Below are 21,912 nucleotides of genomic sequence, written 5' to 3'. Positions count from 1 at the left end.
TTGAGAATGATCATGAACAGGACACATCTTACATGCAGTGTGTGTGTGTGTGTACCCACCTCCTGTTTGCGGTCCTCGTTGGGTCTCTGGAGCTGCCAGTAGATGAGGGCTCTCTGGGACTTGGGACTACACTCCAGGAACATGCTGCTGTTCTCCACTCCGTACACACTCCTGTCCTCCACATGACCCAGACCGTCTACGTCATCTACACAGACGCAGGGATAGGGTTACAAGAGAGACACTACAGTGTGCGTGCGTGTGTGTTTGTGTGTGTGTGTGTGGTGTGTGGTGGGTGTGTAGGGGGAGGGTGGTGCATGTATGGGTTTTATGTGGGCACACGTGTGTATGGGGGTGAAGGTTGCATGTCTGCACGCACATGTGTGTGTGTATGAAATAAAAAGTTTGTACCATGATGCTGCAGGTCAGAGCACTGGGAGAGTGGATCTCCATTCCTGATGTCCTGGCGTCTTGTTCTCCTATGAAACAACAAAAGAATACATTTACATTTGAGTCATTTAGCAGACGCTCTTCTCCAGAGCAACTTACAGTTGTGCGTGCATACATCTTCGTACTGGTCCCCCGTGGGTATCAAACCCACAACCCAAGCGTTGCAAGCACCACACTCTACCAACTGAGCCACACAGGGCCATAGAAAAATACAAATGTTATATTGTGTTGCCAATGAGTTAATAAACTTCCCTCACACACAACATATAAACCTATTTGTGTTGGTCAGGCCACTCACTGGTCTATATTTCCTCAGACTTATTTCACTCCTCAGTTCCATCGAGTCGGGGTTCTATGTACTGTGACGTTTATACCACTAGAGGGCAATCTTGACCAGTGGCACAGCTAACACATTTCTGCAGTACAACTGAAGATCAGAGCAGAACTGTTAATTTCACCATCAGTCCTCTGTTAAGTCTAATGCTATTGAGTGGGTGGAAGAAATAAAAAGGGAGAAAATCACATTTAAAAACATGTCAACCTTTTGCTCCAATGAAAGGAATGATTCATTGTGATTCATCGTTCAGGGACGTCATTACTAAACATTATGAAACACATTTAGCCTGGGCCTTGAAATCCCCCTATAAAGATCCTGACTAGGTCCTCCACGACTTGAAAGGCTCTTTAGTCCGTACTGTGTGTGTGTGTGTGTGTGTGTGTGTGTGTGTGTGTGTGTGTGTGTGTGTGTGTGTATGCGTGTGCATGTGTGTGCATGTGTGAACTCCATGCACATGTTCGTGCCGATTGCGTGTCCGAGTCATGTTATAAGCCTGGTTTTTACAGCTGCGTTGTGGACGTTTTCACAACCTGGCTTTGTACTTGCTGACAGATAACCTGCCTCCCTGTGCTCCCTATGTGTTCCCTGGTTCTATGGTTCCCTGGTTCACCACCACTAAGATCATATGCTCTGACATGTCGTAAAAATCAAAGGGGAGAGAGGGGAGCACAGCCAAAGGTGGAGGTCTCTAGGTCTCGTGTCAGGGTTTCTTTAACCATACAGGACATTTATAAGAGGGAGGCAGGAGAGGCAGAAAGAGAGAGCGAAAGAGAGAGAGAGAGGGAAAGAGAGAGAGAGAGGCAGGAGAGAAGGAAAGAGAGAGAGAGAGAGAGAGAGAGAGGGGGAGGGGGAGAGAGGCAGGAGAGGGAAAGAGAGAGAGAGAGAGAGAGAGAGAGAGAGAGAGAGAGAGAGAGAGAGAGAGAGAGTGAGGCAGGGGAGAGGGAAATAGAGAGTGGGTTTGGAGTTTTAAAGGTGAAACAGATGGAGCGATAGAGGAATGGAGCGAGGGGTGGAGGTAGAGGGAGGGAGGTTTGGTTTAGGCTGATTATTCCTGTATTGGATGGTCTCTTCTCTCTCTCTCTCTCTTTCTCTCTTTCTCTCTTTCACAAACACACACACTCATTCAAAAACTCACACACCCCATCCACCCACACATACAAATATAAACAACATGCACACACACCCATTTACCCACCCCCACACACATAAATACACTCACACATGCATACATCCCCCCGATACACACACCCTGCTCCTACCCAAGACACACACACACACACTCTACAATTCTTCCTACATTTCCTCCCGAGCATTCCTGTCTTTGGCTGTCTGAACACGTGCAGGGCAGTCCGAGTGCCTGCTGAGCCAAGCCCGGACGTCTGGTTCTCATTTAGCTGGGGCTGGAGAAGAAAATATTTGTAGAGTACTGGAGCGCCCCAGCAGCCCTGACTAAGGGTGAGCCACCACCCCTCGGCCTCCCTGTGATGCTGCTAGTCTGGAGCGCCAGCACCCTGACAGGGTGAGCAGTCTGGAGCGCAGCAGCCCTGACCAAGGGTGAGCCACCACCCCTCGGCCTCCCTGTGATGCTGCTAGTCTGGAGCGCCCCAGCAGCCCTGACCAAGGGTGAGCCACCACCTGGCCTCCCTGTGAGGTGTCTGGAGCGCCCAGCAGCCCTGACCAAGGGTGAGCCACCACCCTCGGCCTCCCTGTGATGCTGCTAGTCTGGAGCGCCCCAGCAGCCCTGACCAGGGGTGAGCCACCACGCCTCCCTGTGAGCGAGTGGAGCGCCCAGCAGCCCTGACCAAGGGTGAGCCACCACCCCTCGGCCTCCCTGTGATGTGAGTGGAGCGCCCAGCAGCCCTGAAGGGTGAGCCACCACCCCTCGGCCTCCTGTGATGCTGCTAGTCTGGAGCGCCCAGCAGCCCTGACCAAGGGTGAGCCACCAGCCCTCGGCCTCCCTGTGATGCTGCTAGTCTGGAGCGCCCCAGCAGCCCTGACCAAGTGTGAGCCACCACCCCTCGGCCTCCCTGTGATGCTGCTAGTCTGGAGCGCCCCAGCAGCCCTGACCAAGGGTGAGCCACCAGCCCTCGGCCTCCCTGCCTGTCTACAGCCCTACTTCTGATGCTGATAGTCTGAGGACCTATAGTACAGTTGGACAACATTTCAATTCTCTCATTCTCTCCCTAGTATAGATACTGATCTTAGGTCAGTTTTATGTTTTTAATGGAGAGTTGTGCGAACGGAGGTGGAGGGCTGGTAGCGGTCAGACTAATCCTGCTGGATGGAAGAGAAGGTCATTTGAGGTTGTGTTTGTTCATACCTCTCGGCTGGCGGGGTGAAGAAGTCAGACAGCTCCTGCTGGCCTATCATTTGGTGTGTGTGTGTGTGTGTGTGTGTGTGTGTGTGTGTGTGTGTGTGTGTGTGTGTGTGTGTGTGTGTGTGTGTGTGGGTGTGGGTTTTTTATAACTCTTGGCTGTAGGGTGAAGTGGTTCTAACACTGCTACTGGCTAGGACTGTGTGTGTGGGGAAGCATGTTTTTACCACTGAGCTGTGGAATGCACAACAATCACTCAAATTGAATGTGTGTACCAGTGTATGTGTGTACCAGTGTATGTGTGTACCAGTGTATGTGTGTACCAGTGAATGTGTGTACATGTACTATATGTGATATATGGGCGTAAATGCTTGCATGTGGATTCTGTGCATATATGTGTATGCATACGTACTTTTCTGTCTGTCTTTCTGTGTGTGTGTGTGTGTGTGTGTGTTGATACTTTGGTACTTTACGTTTACGAACCAGCCTCCTGCTACTTCAAGCACAGACCCTCATTCTGCTTTTCTGCATTCATATTTGTGTGTGTGCGCGCGTACGTGAATGTCTGTGTGTGTGTGTTCCTACCTCTTGGCGGTAGGGAAGTAACGGGAGCACTCTGTTCCGTCCCAGGCACAGTAGGGGTCGCGGGCCAGACAGCACTCAGCGCAAGCCTTCCCGTACACCTCACAGCGGTGCAAAGGCATCTGGGAAACGCCCAGCGCCGAGCCCAGGTACAGCTGTTGCTGTTTGGTGGAAAGCTCCATTGCCGTGATGGGGGTGGACTCCTGCAGAAAGACACAGTTAGAGCAGATATAACATTCTGATTCATTTAGACACCCCCCTCATAACTCCCAATGGGATTTCCCCACCCCTTTTATTTCAGAGCTAGATATTGACCATGTACCCTAGCTTCCCTTCCCAACTAAATTACAGGTGTTCTATCAGACTTCCTTGAATATTTGCCATATAAATGCAATCAATTATAACCTTAACCAGTTTCCCAGTGTGTGACCATACCCTGAACACGGTCATCTCCTCCAGGACCACCTCTTCCAGGTCATGCCAGCTCTCTCTTGGGATGGTAACCACCTTCAGGACTGTGCCCAGGTCTAGAACAGGAAACATACATCAGTATCTAGTTATCTATCTGACCCTAACCACCTTCAGGACTGTGCCCAGGTCTAGAACAGGAAACATATGTCAACATCTAGCTTTTATTATGTATGAATTAGCATATTCTATACATATTTCTACTGTAAAATTACACTTTTCATTTCAGTTGTCCCTTACATACTTCATATAATATTCCAATGGAGAGAACACAGAATTAATCTTAGTTCTACTTCAATGCATGTCAAGGTGACATTTACTTGGTTTTTGCGCTCATGCAGCATAACAACCTTGAGCACAAATCATAAATTCCCTTAGGCGCGTCAACACTTAAAAAAAAAAAACATGTACCTTTTTTTCATGTAGCATTCAACCAGTTAAAAAAAAATGATTATCTAAAAATATCTCACTGACCTGTTCCGATGAACATGACGTCGTACTGTCCGTCCTCGGCCTCCACCTTATCCACCACTAGCTGGGAGAACTGGTAGTCCACGTCGGTCCGCACCACGATGGGACGACCCCCGATGGGGTGCACGGGGTTAAACATGGCCGGGTGGCCCCGCGCGAAGGTGATCACATCATCAGGGAGGTCCTTGGTGGAGTCGAAGCCCCCAAACGTTTTGCTGGGGCACTATGAAGAACAAGAGGTTATAGAGTTAACAAGTCAGTTTTAATGCATCTATGGGTCTGGAACTGAAGTCATGTATTTCATGTTGTACCATGTTTAAATAAGTAGGAAATATGGTTATTGAGGTTATTGTGATGAATACTAATGTTATGTTTCCCTTTCATAAGTCACATGTTACCTTGCTATAACTATTGATATTCATTTCTTCTATAAAACTTGCTATGTGTGGCATCAGTCACTTGATACTTCCATACGTAAATATAGGTTGTAAGTATCAGTTGTGATTTACTTGTATTTGCCTATTAGCTTCTAAGTAGCAGCTATGAGGTGCTATAACCTGTCATAACCCCCATATGACCCCCTATGACTCACCGTGCCAGGGCGGGGGTAGGGCACCCTCCCCTGGAAGGGTACCCACTGGTAGGTGGGCCCATCTCGGTGGGCATAGGGACCCAGGAAGACCCTCCGGATGTCTGCCATGTTGTACATACACACTGCTGAGCCTTTGAATATGTTACTGTAGAGGGAGGTAGGGAGGTAGAGAGACAGAGACAGAGACAGAGACAGAGACAGAGAGAGAGAGAGAGAGAGAGAGAGAGAGAGAGAGAGAGAGAGAGAGAGAGAGAGAGAGAGAGAGAGAGAGAGAGAGAGAGAGAGAGAGAGAGAGAGAGAGAGAGAGAGAGAGAGAGAGAGAGAGAGAGAGAGAAGAAAAGAGATAGAGAGTGGGAAAAAAAGATGGTGAGACCCATCACCATCACAAGACAATAACAAATGCAGGCCTGATATTAAAGCTGTACTAGAAGACAGAATCAAAGCTCACCTTGACATACAACAGACAGACCAGGAAGAATGTTGTCATAATTTAATGGAGAGGATGACGGTTAGAAACATGGCTGTGATAGAATCCAGCTTCCAGAGAATGGACAGGAATTTAGGCCGGTTACCAACGAGCGAGACCGTAATTCACTGCTAATGGAATACAGTTGGAGGGAATGATCTGAATTCTGTGTTGCAGTATTCCACCACTGTAGGTATTCCAATGGACAATTCCATCATGTATTCCAAGTGGTAAAGTGTATCCGTGTGAATCGCAGGGCTAGACAGAATCATTTCCAAGAAATTATTCAAGACTATAACAATTCCTCTAGAATGAATTCAAACAAATCCATATACTACCATAAAATATAAAATAATATATTTTAATTGACTAAATGCACATAATACTGATTATTTATGGACATACCATATTCCCCTGTCTCTTGGGTAAAGTAGTGCACTGCACTATATAGAGAATAGTATCAGATTAGAGCTGGGCAATACGGAAAAATATCCATATATCGCGATAAATTGTCTGAACTGATGCGATAACGATAAATATAATGTTACATTTATAACAGGAGTGTTCAACCTCACAAATATTACACAAATAAAAAAGTGGAACAAGGCCTATTGCAACAAGGCCTATTGAGCAAATTACACTCATTGGAGCCAATTACACTCACTGGAGTATCTGACATAGGTGTTGAAAAAGCAGCCACGAATAGGTGACCAGTGTGGCAAGTGCCGCTGGCTGCTGAGAAGCTTGCATGACTTGGACATAATGTTTGCCAACACATGGCTAACCTTTGTTTTACCAGCTAAATGGCTGCTCTTAGCGAAAATGTGTTTGGAGTTACCGTTCTAGCTAATAGGCTATCTTAGAGTTTACACACAATTATGCAGTGGGGAAAAAAGTATTTAGTCAGCCACCAATTGTGCAAGTTCTCCCACTTAAAAAGATGAGAGAAGCCTGTAATTTTCATCATAGGTACACGTCAACTATGACAGACAAATTGAGGTGGAAAATAAGTATTTGGTCAATAACAAAAGTTTCTCAATACTTTGTTATATACCATTTGTTGGCAATGACACAGGTCAAACGTTTTCTGTAAGTCTTCACAAGGTTTTCACACACTGTTGCTGGTATTTTGGCCCATTCCTCCATGCATATCTCCTCTAGAGCAGTGATGTTTTGGGGCTGTCGCTGGGCAACACAGACTTTCAACTCCCTCCAAAGATTTTCTATGGGGTTGAGATCTGGAGACTGGCTAGGCCACTCCAGGACCTTGAAATGCTTCTTACGAAGCCACTCCTTTGTTACCCGGGCGGTGTGTTTGGGATCATTGTCATGCTGAAAGACCCAGCCACGTTTCATCTTCAATGCCCTTGCTGATGGAAGGAGGTTTTCACTCAAAATCTCACGATACATGGCCCCATTCATTCTTTCCTTTACACGGATCAGTCGTCCTGGTCCCTTTGCAGAAAAACAGCCCCAAAGCATGATGTTTCCACCCCTACGCTTCACAGTAGGTATGGTGTTCTTTGGATGCAACTCAGCATTCTTTGTCCTCCAAACACGACGAGTTGAGTTTTTACCAAAAAGTTCTATTTTGGTTTCATCTGACCATATGACATTCTCCCAATCCTCTTCTGGATCATCCAAATGCACTCTAGCAAACTTCAGACGGGCCTGGACATGTACTGGCTTAAGCAGGGGGACACGTCTGGCACTGCAGGATTTGAGTCCCTGGCGGCGTAGTGTGTTACTGATGGTAGGCTTTGTTACTTTGGTCCCAGCTCGCTGCAGGTCATTCACTAGGTCCCCCCTTGTGGTTCTGGGATTTTTGCTCACCGTTCTTGTGATCATTTTGACCCCACGGGTGAGATCTTGCGTGGAGCCCCAGATCGAGGGAGATTATCAGTGGTCTTGTATGTCTTCCATTTCCTAATAATTGCTCCCACAGTTGATTTCTTCAAACCAAGCTGCTTACCTATTGCAGATTCAGTCTTCCCAGCCTGGTGCAGGTCTACAATTTTGTTTCTGGTGTCCTTTGACAGCTCTTTGGTCTTGGCCATAGTGGAGTTTGGAGTGTGACTGTTTGAGGTTGTGGACAGGTGTCTTTTATACTGATACAAGTTCAAACAGGTGCCATTAATACAGGTAACGAGTGGAGGACAGAGGAGCCTCTTAAATAATAAAGTTACAGGTCTGTGAGAGCCAGAAATCTTGCTTGTTTGTATGTGACCAAATACTTATTTTCCACCATAATTTGCAAATAAATTCATTAAAAATCCTACAATGTGATTTTCTGGATTTTTTTTCTCAATTTGTCTGTCATAGTTGACGTGTACCTATGATGAAAATTACAGGCCTCTCTCATCTTTTTAAGTGGGAGAACTTGCACAATTGGTGGCTGACTAAATACTTTTTTTCCCCACTGTACTGTGGGAAGGTCAAAAGAATGAAAACCAGATCTATTCATTTTATAATGTTGATTACTTCTCCTTGCCATTATCATTCACCTGATGATTAGACAAGACAGGTGTTAAAGGTTGAGGACCCCTGGTTTATAACATTAATGTATATCATTCACCTGATGATTAGACAAGACAGGTGTTAAAGGTTGAGGACCCCTGGTTTATAACATTAATGTGCACCACAGTAAAAAAAAAAAAAATCCTTTAAACTACTGCTACTAGTTTGATGGTTGTAGATATTAATTCTCCTACCCTATTAACAATCACCCATATTAGCAAACAAATGTAATTTCCAACTTCACCTTTCTCTAGTATAGGCTACTTATCGTAAAAAAGGATATCAGCAAAATGGCTGTGATAAGTGATCGGTCGGTGTCAATAATCTTCAGTGTTTCGTCCCAGCTCTACTTGAGATGCAGCCATATGTACTTTGGAGAGAGTGATGAATGGTTTAGCCTGGTTTCCTGCAGGGTAAATCTAGATATAGACTCAGCAGTGATATAGCCTGGTGCCAGAAGATTGGTACTTAAAGAGATAGTTCTCTCAAAAACTATATTTTGACAATGACCTTTGGAGTTGGCTATACAGCACAAACTGATCTGGGACCAGGCTAGCATACCATGACAATGAGTTGGCTATAAAGCACAAACTGATCTGGGACCTTGGCTATAAAGCACAAACTGATCTGGGACCTTGGCTATAAAGCACAAACTGATCTGAGACCATAGCTATACACCACAAACTGGTATGGGACCTTGCCTACACAGTACAAACTGATCAGGGACCAGGCTAGCATACCGTGACAATGACCATAGGAGTTGGCTATACAGCACAAACTGGTGTGGGACCAGGCTAGCAGTGATGTGGGTTGCATAGGAACATCTGTCCACCCTGAATCCCAGAGAATAGTAAAGCATTAAAGATTAATGGAGGAGCTTTTGTAAAATGTTAATTAGGGAGAAATGTAGTCATTTAGCAGACGCTCTTATCTTGAATGCATACATGTTTTTATTTTATTTTTAATACTGACCCCCGTGGGAAACGAACCCACATCCCTGCCAGCCAAACCCTCCCCTACCTTGGACGACGCTGGACCAATTGTGCGCCGCCCATGGGTCTCCCGGTCACGGCCGGCTGCGACAGAGCCTGGATTCGAACCAGGATCTCTAGTGACACAGCTAGCACTGCGATGCAGTGCCTTAGACCACTGTGCCACTCGGGATTGTGTCCCCCCCTTCCCCACCCCACTACCTCTCCACCACCTAATCAGATTTAGCTCCAAGGTTCCACAGAGTTTTACAATGAAAGGGGACAGGTAGCAGAGAACGGGGAATTGGCTATAAGGGATTTCCAATTTGAGGGGGAGGTAAGACGAGGTGATTTCTGGCCACCTGTAAGTGGATTAAAGGGGACAAAAATGTTTTTATAAAGGATTGCTTAGCATTACAGAAAGAGAGAGGACAGTAGAGATATGAGCTTTGTGTGTTTTAGTCGTTTGTCTAGAATGGTCAGTGCTTTCACTGTTATACAGTACAGATTCCCTAGCAACATACACATGACAAACCACAGAAAAACTGTCACACACAAATGGTATTACCATTGTGGTCTGTTGGAACACATAGCGCCTAGCAGTGCATGTGTACTATGATCAATAGTAGTTGTATTGAACACACATAAAGGCACAGTAGGTTTTATGAATCATAAATATCTTGATCATTACCTAGAAGTGGTGAATACAGCATAGATCACTGGGTTCTTAGGATCTTTGGAGCTCATTAGAAAGACATCCTCTGAAACACATGGAAACAACATTAGCACATTAGCACGTTAGTACATTAGCACAACCATCCAAACATCATACAGTGTTTCAATGAAACAATGCTACGATACGTACCCCTCTTGGGTAGAAAGTAACCACAGAGAGGCTCACACACACACACACACACACACAGACAGTTCCTTACGCAGCTCATCGAAGTGTGTGTCGATGCCGTTGAGGCCTGGCACTGAGCAGGTCAGTCTGGCCTTGAGGAAGGTGGTCCACTTGTTGACCAGACTCCTGTGACCTCCCAGGTCATTCTGCGGGGACAGGCACACACAAACACACACACACACACACGTTACACATACGTTACACACACACACGTTACACACAGATAGCCTATACGCAAGCATGCAAATCCACAATATATAAGACTTGTGTGAATTCAGCTTTGGTATTGGGGAACCAAATGAGAATATTACATCTACGTACTGTATGTGACATATATTTGTGTCCCTGTGAATTTAATTGTGTGTGTGTCAGTTTGATATATCCATTATGCTGGTTTGTTACTGTGTGTTTTGTGTGTGTCTCCATGTGTCCATGTGTGTTAGCGTGTCTGTCCGTGCATACCATGGGTGCTTGTGTGTGTGTGTGTTGTTACCTTACACAGTTGTCCTATGCGGGCGATGGTGGCCTTGCCAGTGTGTTCTCCGTCCATGGCGTTCTCTTTGAAGAACAGGAAGATCTTGTCATCTTCAGGGTTGTCACTCTCTGGGATCAGGTTTACACCTACAAACCTTGGGTCTGAAACACACATGTTAACAATTAAACGGGTACAAACACACACACACACAAACACACACACACATGATCACACATTCAAATACATATGTGCAAACACAGATACATGAGTACCCAAACAAACACCAGCTTGATAAACAAACAATGACTCATTTTCGCCAGGGCTTAACCTTGAAACCCTCATATCCACATTAAACCAACCACTATCTAATTCCACCATGTCCTCCATCCTCCAGTCCTCCATAACCCCTATATGAAGACACCTCCATCCTCCAGTCCTTCATAACCCCTATTTGAAGACACCTCCATCCTCCAGTCCCCCATAACCCCTATATGAAGACACCTCCATCCTCCAGTCCTCCATAACCCCTATAAGAAGACACCTCCATCCTCCAGTCCTCCATAACCCCTATATGAAGACACCTCCATCCTCCAGTCCTCCATAACCCCTATATGAAGACACCTCCATCCTCCAGTCCTCCATAACCCCTATATGAATACACCTCCATCCTCCAGTCCTCCATAACCCCTATATGATGACACCTCCATCCTCCAGTCCTCCATAACCCCTATATGAAGACACCTCCATCCTCCAGTCCTCCATAACCCCTATAAGAAGACACCTCCATCCTCCAGTCCTCCATAACCCCTATATGAAGACACCTCCATCCTCCAGTCCTCCATAACCCCTATATGAAGACACCTCCATCCTCCAGTCCTCCATAACCCCTATATGAAGACACCTCTTCCCTACAAACACATATGACTCTGATTCTATGCAATATACACTTTAGTATGCATCCTGAATTACATTTTTAAATTTTAAATTTTAGTAATTTAGCAGACGCTCTTATCCAGAGCGACTTACAGTTAGTGAGTGCATACATTTTCATACTGGGCCCCCGTGGGAAATGAACCCACAACTCTGGCATTGCAAGCGCCATGCTCTACCAACTGAGCTACACGGGGCAATGGCACCCTATTCCCTATATAGTGCACTTCCTTTGACCAGGGCCCATAGGGTGCACTACAGTCGTGGTCAAAAGTTTTGAGAATGACACAAATATAAATTTTCACAAAGTCTGCTGCCTCAATTTTTATGATGGTAATTTGCATATACTCCAGAATGTTATGAAGAGTGATCAGATGAATTGCAATTAATTGCAAAGTCCCTCTTTGCCATGAAAATGAACTTAGATCCTCAAAAAGTTATACAGCTGCACCATCGAGAGCATCCTGACTGGTTGCATCACCGCCTGGTATGGCAACTGCTCGGCCTCCGACCGCAAGGCACTACAGAGGGTAGTGCGTACGGCCCAGTACATCACTGGGGCCAAGCTTCCTGCCATCCAGGACCTCTATACCAGGCGGTGTCAGAGGAAGGCCCTCAAAATTGTCAAAGACTCCAGCCACCCTAGTCATAGACTGTTCTCTCTGCTACCGCATGGCAAGCAGTACCGGAGTGCCAAGTCTAGGTCCAAAAGGCTTCTCAACAGCTTCTACCCCCAAGCCATAAGACTCCTGAACAGCTAATCAAGGCTACCCGGACTATTTGCACTGCCCCACAACCCCACCTCATCTTTTTACGCTGCTGCTACTGTTAATTACTTATGCATAGTCGCTTTAACTCTACCCACATGTACATATTACCTCAACTACCTCAACTAGCCGGTGCCCCTGCACATTGACTCTGCATCGGTACCCCCCTGTATATAGCCTCCCTACTGTTATTTTATTTTACTTCTGCTCTTTTTTTCTCAACACTTTTTTGTTGTTATTGTTTTAGTTTACTTTTTTATTTAAAAAGCATTTCACGGTAATGTCTACACCTGTTGTATTCGGCACATGTGGCAAATAAAATTGTATTTGATTTGATTTAATCCCCCAAAAAAACATTTCCACTGCATTTCAGCCCTGCCACAAAAGGACCAGCTGACATCATGTCAGTGCTTCTCTCGTTAACACAGGTGAGAGTGTTGACGAGGACAAGGCTGGAGATCACTCTGTCATGCTGATTGAGTTAGAATAACAGACTGGAAGCTTTAAAAGGAGGGTGGTGCTTGAAATCATTGTTCTTCCTCTGTTAACCATGGTTACCTGCAAGGAAACACATGCCGTCATCATTGCCTTGCACAAAAAGGGCTTCACAGGCAAGGATATTGCTGCTAGTAAGATTGCACCTAAGTCAACCATTTATCGGACCATCAAGAACTTCAAGGAGAGAGGTTCAATTGTTGTGAAGAAGGCTTCAGGGCGCCCAAGAAAGTCCAGCAAGCGCCAGGACCGTCTCCTAAAGTTGATTCAGCTGCGGGATCGGGGCACCACCAGTGCAGAGCTTGCTCAGGAATGGCAGCAGACAGGTGTGAGTGCATCTGCACGCACAGTGAGGTGAAGACTTTTGGAGGATGGCCTAGTGTCAAGAAGGGCAGCGAGGAAGCCACTTCTCTCCAGGAAAAACATCAGGGACAGACTGATATTTTGCAAAAGGTACAGGGATTGGACTGCTGAGGACTGGGGTAAAGTCATTTTCTCTGATTAATCCCCTTTCCGATTGTTTGGGGCATCTGGAAAAAAGCTTGTCCGGAGAAGACAATGTGAGCGCTACCATCAGTCCTGTGTCATGCCAACAGTAAAGCATCCTGAGACCATTCATGTGTGGGTTTGCTTCTCAGCCAAGGGAGTGGGCTCACTCACAATTTTGCCTAAGAACACAGCCATGAATAAAGAATGGTACCAACACATCCTCCGAGAGCAACTTCTCCCAACCATCCAAGAACAGTTTGGTGACGACCAATGCCTTTTCCAGCATGATGGAGCACCTTGCCATAAGGTAAAAGTGATAACTAAGTGGCTCGGGGAACAAAACATCGACATTTTGGGTCCATGGCCAGGAAACTCCCCAGACCTTAATCCCATTGAGAACTTGTGGTCAATCCTCAAAAGGCGGGCGGACAAACAAAAACCCACAAATTCTGACAAACTTGATTATGCAAGAATGGGCTGCCATCAGTCAGGATGTGGCCCAGAAGTTAATTGACAGCATGCCAGGGCGGATTGCAGAGGTCTTGAAAAAGAAGGGTCAACACTGCAAATATTGACTCTTTGCATAAACTTGTCAATAAAAGCCTTTGACACTTATGGAATGCTTGTAATTATACTTCAGTATACCATAGTAACATCTGACAACAATATCTAAAAACACTGAAGCAGCAAACTTTGTGAAGACCAGTACTTGTGTCATTCTCAAAACTTTTGACCACGACTAGGGAATAGAGTGCAATTTGGGACACAGTCCTAATGAATCCATTGCTGCTTTCGGAGTGCGAGGAAATCAAACTCTTAAATGACTTGAGCCCAGAGCCTAGGGCTTGGATATCCCTGGCTAGAGGGATAGAGCTCTTTACGGAAAACTGATCTGGGAGCAGTCAGTCACGGAGGCGTCGGCACGGGAAAGGCGAGATGGCGTTTCGCCAACACAACCGAGTTAGAGAGAGCAACATGCGGGGCCGTGTTACAGCGGTGGTAATCTCCACACACATACACACACACACTGACTTGATTTGATTTGATTTGACGCACACACACACACAAGGGTGCCAATATATTAGTCCGCAACTGTACAGTATATCCACACACACACACACACACACACACACACACACACGCACAAGGGTGCCAATATATTAGGCCGCAACTGTACAGTATATCCACACACACACACACCATACAGGACCCCTGGCCAAAGCAGGACCTTTACACTGCCAGATTTATACGGTCTCCATGTGGGTGCGAGTCCCACACACAGATAGTACACACACACACACACACACACACCACGACGGCTGCACTCATGCCATTCAATACAGTTAATGTTGGACAAAGGCCACTTCATTGGTTAAGGGCTTAACTATAACTCCAAGTTAGGAGTGTTAACAGATCGGGAGGATGTGTAAATAAATGGCTTGGCCACAGTCTGCCTGGCCAACCTAGGGTCTAAAGCCTTTTGAAGTGCGTACCTATTCACAGAGCCATTAAGGATTCTCTCTGAAGTATGAATACCATGCTTACCATTCATAAGAGTCTAGAGTCTATAATAGAATAGAACCCATTTTGGTAATCCCCAAATTACCATAACCAGAGAGGATTTATCCGGAGCGAATGGATGGAGAGGCAAACAGATAATAGGAGGATTAAGGTGAGAAGATGACCTTTTGGGTAAATCGCTCTTTATGAATATGTCACGGCATTCATCACCATGGAGTGGGTTTGGGGGGTTCACTGTTCTGTGAATGGGAGGTGGGGCTGTAAGGGGGTGGTGGGGGGTTGAAATTTGACGTTGCTGCCGGAAAACAGCTGAGGGGATTAACTCCATGGAAAGAATATGGACGGCGGGGGAAAAAAACATAAATTGACCTTTTGTGTGGCAGCCATTAAGTCCTTGGATATGCAGACAGACTGACAGAGTGAGGGCTCCTCTCCTTCCTACCCCTGGGTAATCTCACCAGCACCAGCAGCCACACACATTCATACACACACTGACTTTATGAATGGGATCTGATATCTATGTCGGTCTTTGAATGGGAATCATCAGAGATACTCAGGGCTTATAGATAGGACTAAGCTCTGTCTGACAGCTGTTTAAACCAATGAATGGTGTCCTCTCGCCAATTGACCAATGAGAAGGTTCCTTTGATGCGCTTTAACGGATAATGTGTATCATATCTGTATTATACTATCTAGAGCCCCCTCTCCTATTGACCAATAAAAATGACTGATTCATCTCATTTCAGCCTGTAAGGGTTGTCTGACCTACTGCGCGGTGGTCGGGAGAGGTTGTGTTTTCTCTAGCAGGAGGTAAGCTTGGCTTCTTATATGATGTTGAGTAAAGATCGGGCGGCAGGTAGCTTAGTGGTTAAGAGCGTTGTGCCAGTAACCGAAAGGTCGCTGGTTCTAATCCCCGAGCCGACTAGGTGAAAAATCTGTCGATGTGCCCTTGAGCAAGGCACTTAACCCTAATTGCTCCTGTAAGTCGCTCTGGATAAGAGCGTCTGCTAAATGACCAATAATTATTAAAGCTTAAACCATGTATTTAGATTGTAGGTAGGTATTGTAGTCAGGTATTATAGGTAGTTTACTTAGGTAGTTATTGTAGGCTATTGTAGGTAATTATTGTAGGTAAGTATTGTATTCGGCGGACCCCGGCGAAGCACGAGTGCTAGCTAACCCACTACTTGGACCAACAAAGCTAGCTAGCTAGCGGGTAGCTACTGGTAACTTTTAGCAACTGTGGTTAGTTGTTTCCAATGTTATTTCACGCTTAAGAGTACCTGTAATTGAGCCAGCTAGCTACCTACCATTCAGCTGTTTTTCTAACCTCATTATCCGAGGCATTAACGTTAGGTGGTTGGTGGCTGCTGTACTTAATTACAGCTACTGATTGCAGTCTGCCACCCAGTTAGCTGGCGTTGGGTAAGTTTGGCTTTATACATAGCTTGGGCTTTGTCGAGTAAGGCTTAAACTATGTATTTAGATTGTAGTCAGGTATTATAGGTAGGCATCGTGGGCTGTATATTATTAGGTATTATAAGTAGGCATCGTGGGCTGTTGTGGGTAGTTGTTGTAGGTTACTTTTGTATTCGGCGGTGCCGGGTGTAGCACGAAGCTAGCTAGCTAACTCACCTCCTGGACTAGCTGGCTAGTAGCTATTAGCAACGGTAGCAACTAAATACAATATCCTTTTAGCCAGCTACATTCGTTCGCAGCGACGCCGTTTTTCAAACAAAATCAACACAGCAGCCATTGCTAGCTAGCCAACACTACCAGCTGGCTGTACTGTGGTAGCTAAATACAATATCTTTGTGCTAGCTAGCCAACGTTTAATCATTGCTGCGTTATGAAAGAACTAGACACGGACACGAATTATCTGTTTAGTGTGTTAACACACTATTGGTAGTTTGTTGTAACCAAGTATTGGTGCTAAACTGTGTGTTATTGGATGCTAGCATGCTAGTTAGCTATGGCGTCATAGTTAGCTAGCTGAATAAAGTAAGTTCAGTCTAGTCCTTGAAACATTGAACCGCTGTAGTTTACAACAATTCTAATTTCTAAAGTGGAAGTTGGGAGAGTTTTATTCGGGTGGTTCAGTGAAACAATTATAGTTTCTGAGGTGGAAGTTGGGAGAGTTATATTTTTTTTGGTGAGGGAGGCCTTGCTCTATCCTTTCCCAGATGTTTAGCTCATTTCATTCCGATCTCCTCTGCATTATTGTAGCCATCTGCTACAGCCTGTCAACTATGCCTCTGCCTATCCCTGTTCTCTCCTCTCCGCACAGGCTACACAAACGCCTCACACCGCGTGGCTGCTGCCTCTCTAACCTGGTGGTCCCTGCACGCACCACACACCTGGAGTTCCAGGTCTCAGGCAGCCTCTGGAACTGCCGTTCTGCTGCCAACAAGGCTGACTTCATCCCAGCCTTTGCTACCCTCCAGTCCCTTGACTTCCTGACGCTGACGGAAACATGGATTACCACTGAAAACACTGCTACTCCTACTGCTCTCTCCTCGTCTGACCATGTGTTCTCGCATACCCCGAGAGCATCTGGTCAGAGGGGTGGTGGCACAGGAATCCTCATCTCTCCCAAGTGGTCATTCTCAATTTTTCCCCTAACCCATCTGTCTATCTCCTCATTTGAATTCCACGCTGTCACAGTCACTAGCCCATTTAAGCTTAATATCCTTGTCATCTATCGCCCTCCAGGTTCCCTTGGAGAGTTCATCAATGAGCTTGACGCCTTGATAAGTTCCTTTCCTGAGGATGGCTCACCCTTCACAGTTTTGGGGGATTTCAACCTCCCTACGTCTACATTTGACTCATTTCTCTCTGCCTCCTTCTTTCCACTCCTCTCCTCTTTTGACCTCACCCTCTCACCGTCCCCCCCTACTCACAAGGCAGGCAATACGCTTGACTTCATCTTTACTAGATGTTGCTCTTCTACTAATCTCACTGCAACTCCCCTCCATGTCTCCGACCACTACTTTGTATCCTTTTCTCTCTCGCTCTCCTCCAACACTACTCACCCTGCCCCTACACAGATGGTAATGCGCCGCCGCAACCTTCGCTCTCTCTCTCCTACTACTCTCTCCTCTTCCATCCTATCATCTCTTCCCTCTGCTCAATCCTTCTCCCTCCAATCTCCTGATTCTGCCTCCTCAACCCTCCTCTCCTCCCTTTCTGCATCCTTTGACTCCCTGTGTCCCCTATCCTCCCGGCCGGCTCGGTCCTCCCCTCCAGCTCCGTGGCTTGACGACTCATTGCAAGCTCACAGAACAGAGCTCCGGGCAGCTGAGCGGAAATGGAAGAAAACTAAACTCCCTGCCGACCTGGCATCTTTTCCTCCCTCCTCTCTACATTTTCTTCATCTGTTTCTGCTGCTAAGGCCACTTTCTACCACTCTAAATTCCAAGCATCTGCCTCTAACCCTAGGAAGCTCTTTGCCACATTCTCCTCACTGCTGAATCCTCCCCCCACCCCCCCTCCTCCCTCTCGTGGATGACTTCGTCAACCACTTTGAAAAAGAAGGTTGACGACATCCGATCCTCGTTTGTTAAGTCTAATGACACTGCTGGTCCTGCTCACACTGCCCTACCCTATGCTTTGACTTCTTTCTCCCCTCTCTCTCCAGATAAAATCTTGCGACTTGTGACTGCAGGCCGCCCAACAACCTGCCCGCTTGACCCCATCCCCCTCCTCTCTTCTCCAGACCATCTCTGGTGACCTTCTCCCCTACCTCACCTCGCTGATCAACTCATCCTTGACCGCTGGCTATGTCCCTTCCGTCTTCAAGAGAGCGAGAGTTGCACCCCCTTCTCAAAAAACCAACACTCGATCCCACTGATGTCAACAACTACAGACCAGTATCCCTTCTTTCTTTTCTTTCCAAAACTATTGAGCGTGCCGTCTTTAGCCAACTCTCTTGCTATCTCTCTCAGAATGACCTTCTTGATCCAAACCAGTCAGGTTTCAGGACTGGTCATTCAACTGAGACTGCTCTTCTCTGTGTCACGGAGGCTCTCCGCACTGCTAAAGCTAACTCTCTCTCCTCTGCTCTTGTCCTTCTAGACCTGTCTGCTGCCTTTGATACTGTGAACCATCAGATCCTCCCTCTCCACCCTATCCGAGCTGGGCATCTCCCGGCGCGGCTCACTCCTGGATTGCGTCCTACCTGACCGGTCGCTCCTACCAAGTGGCGTGGCGAGAAGCTGTCTCCGCACCACGTGCTCTCACCACTGGTGTCCCCCAGGGCTCAGTTCTAGGCCCTCTCCTTTTCTCCCTATACACCAAGTCACTTGGCTCTGTCATATCCTCACATGGCCTCTCCTATCATTGCTACGCTGACGATACACAACTAATCTTCTCCTTTCCCCCTTCTGATAACCAGGTGGCGAATCGCATCTCTGCATGTCTGGCAGACATATCAGTATGGATGACGGATCACCACCTCAAGCTGAACCCTGGCAAGACGGAGCTGCTCTTCCTCCCGGGGAAGGACTGCCCGTTCCATGATCTCGCCATCACGGTTGACAACTCCGTTGTGTCCTCCTCCCAGAGTGCGAAGAGCCTTGGCGTGACCCTGGACAACACCCTGTCGTTCTCCGCTAACATCAAGGCGGTGACCCGATCCTGCAGGTTCATGCTCTACAACATTCGGAGAGTACGACCCTGCCAAACACAGGAAGCGGCACAGGTCCTAATCCAGGCACTTGTCATCTCCCGTCTGGATTACTGCAACTCGCTGTTGGCTGGGCTCCCTGCCTGTGCCATTAAACCCCTACAACTCATCCAGAATGCCACAGCCCGTCTGGTGTTCAACCTTCCCAAGTTCTCTCACGTCACCCCCCTCCTCCGCACACTCCACTGGCTTCCAGTTGAAGCTCGCATCCGTTACAAGACCATGGTGCTTGCCTATGGAGCAGTGAGGGGAACGGCACCTCCGTACCTTCAGGCTCTGATCAGTCCCTACACCCAAACGAGGGCATTGCGTTCATCCACCTCTGGCCTGCTGGCTCCCTTCCTCTGCGGAAGCATAGTTCCCGCTCAGCCCAGTCAAAACTGTTCGCTGCTCTGGCACCCCAATGGTGGAACAAGCTCCCTCACGACGCCAGGACAGCGGAGTCACTCACCACCTTCCGGAGACATTTGAAACCCCACCTCTTTAAGGAATACCTGGGATAGGATAAAGTAATCCTTCTACCCCCCCCCCCAAAAAAAAAAATAAATAAATAAATAAAATTTGGAAAGTGGTTATCCCACTGGCTATAGGGTGAATGCACCAATTTGTAAGTCGCTCTGGATAAGAGCGTCTGCTAAATGACGTAAATGTGCCCTTGAGCAAGGCACTTAACCCTAATTGCTCCTGTAAGTCACTCTGGATAAGAGCGTCTGCTAAATGACTAAAATGTAAATGTAAATGTAAATCAACGGTTCCCTCTTGTTCATTTCAATCAGTTTTACTTCTGCAAACACTATTTCATCAATCAGAAGTGTCTAATATGATTTTACAGGAAAATAGATATTTGCTTTAATGTGATCTAGCTGTGTAATTAAGGATACATAAAGAAGATATTAAATCACTGTGTTGTACCATTGAGCCATCTAGAATCATGCTGCTCAGTCCTGATAGGATGATGCTCCCCCAGGGTACGGAAGATGGCAAAGTCCCTTCCCATGAAGTCTGCCGACGTGCCAGAGTACAGCTCCCCATCTGCCAATCAGAAACCAGGGTCAGCAACAATCAGACAATGAGATTAGAGATGTTAGGTGTCAGGAAGTCCCCCCACGAACTCCAACCAATCACAAGTGTGATTAGAGTCGGACTCACCTAACATGATGGACGCAGAGAGCATCTTGGGGTCGTAGGGGCTTTTCCCCCGGCCGTTCTCGAAGTGGGACAACTCCAGTCGAAAGATGTTGTCCTGAAGGGAAAGATCAATGTTCAAGAATAGCCTGTAGGAAGCCCATTTAGAATATTCCAAAACAACTATATAGGGAATAGTGTCATATTAGTGCACTACATAAGGAATATGGTTTGCAAGAAGTTCACAAAATGGGGAATAGTGTGTCAAATTAGTGCACTATATGGGACACAGTGTGTCATTAGAGACCTGAAACCACGTACTGTGGAGTAGAGCTGTACCTTATTGACCCTTGTAGATGTATATTAATGACTGACAGACCCCGTCATGCAGGTCAATCTATGTCAAATAGCACCACACACACACACACACACACACACACACACACACACACACACACACACACACACACACACACACACACACACACACACACACACACACACACACACACACACACACACACACACACACACACACACACACACACACACAGAACCCATTATATTAAGGCAGGACAAGATAGTGGTTTCCCCCCCTTTCCACAGTTGAACAGTTACACTGTGTGGGAACATTGATTAAGCTGCATCTGCTTATCAAGATGATTGATTAAACTGTTGTGTGGGTAAATGATTTCCACTTGTTAATGTGGGCCTGTGTAATGAGCTTTTTTCCCACTTTGCACAAATGAAATCATTGATTAGAAACACTGAATGAGTGGGAAATAGTCACACCAGAAAATAATTATCTAGTCCCTTGTCTCGCATTGAGACAATGGTGCAATTTGAGATTCTATTGGAGGTTAGAGGGGGTGGGGGTGTGAGTGTGTGTGTGTTGGTGCCCCTTACCTCTGCCCGTTTGCCCATCTCCAGGTAGGCACAGATGGGGTGGAAGGCCCCTGTACCACAGATATACAGGTGGGTGGCGTTGTAGGGCTGGAGCACTCGGATGAAGTTGGAACACTCTTTCTGAAAGGAGATGAGAGACAAACACCTCATCAAGTCTCAAACTCTCAAACAAACAACACTCACACGTTAAATCTGAAATCCTTAAAGGTGAAACAGCCATGTCTGTTTGGGATATTACAACACAGAAGTTACTGGAAACAACTAGCACTATTTTCCCCCTCAGACATCATTGCATGTGTGATAGAAGAGCACAATATGCAGTGCTATTTGTTTTACTATGCTGAGTGACGCTCCTCAGCTCAGCAACAAAAACAATAATGACGGGGGTGGTGCCAGTGGTGCTGTTTCCCCATTATGGTGCCAGTGGTGCTGTTTCCCCATGATGGTGCCA

At 46.5% G+C, this 21,912-nt stretch overlaps 1 protein-coding gene across 1 annotated transcript in view; it reads right to left on the bottom strand.

The window, feature by feature from the left end:
• LOC121543411 (semaphorin-3ab-like) overlaps window positions 1–21,912 on the bottom strand; it is a 59,221-nt gene that overhangs the window by 3,608 nt on the left and 33,701 nt on the right. The window contains exons 4-15 of the mRNA XM_045208829.1: window positions 21,462–21,581; window positions 20,580–20,673; window positions 20,343–20,462; window positions 10,563–10,705; window positions 10,101–10,215; window positions 9,857–9,926; window positions 5,212–5,356; window positions 4,623–4,842; window positions 4,116–4,207; window positions 3,684–3,883; window positions 409–476; window positions 60–205 (exon numbers count right to left, since the gene is read on the bottom strand). Of these exons, the coding sequence (XP_045064764.1) occupies window positions 60–205; window positions 409–476; window positions 3,684–3,883; window positions 4,116–4,207; window positions 4,623–4,842; window positions 5,212–5,356; window positions 9,857–9,926; window positions 10,101–10,215; window positions 10,563–10,705; window positions 20,343–20,462; window positions 20,580–20,673; window positions 21,462–21,581 (1,533 nt within the window). The remainder of the gene's footprint in view (window positions 1–59; window positions 206–408; window positions 477–3,683; window positions 3,884–4,115; window positions 4,208–4,622; window positions 4,843–5,211; window positions 5,357–9,856; window positions 9,927–10,100; window positions 10,216–10,562; window positions 10,706–20,342; window positions 20,463–20,579; window positions 20,674–21,461; window positions 21,582–21,912) is intronic.

This window comes from Coregonus clupeaformis, chromosome 28 (genome assembly GCF_020615455.1).
Source record: "Coregonus clupeaformis isolate EN_2021a chromosome 28, ASM2061545v1, whole genome shotgun sequence".
Taxonomy (NCBI): domain Eukaryota; kingdom Metazoa; phylum Chordata; class Actinopteri; order Salmoniformes; family Salmonidae; genus Coregonus; species Coregonus clupeaformis.
The sequence above is the reverse complement of the archived record's forward strand: the minus strand, read 5'-3'. Positions and strand labels throughout refer to the sequence as shown.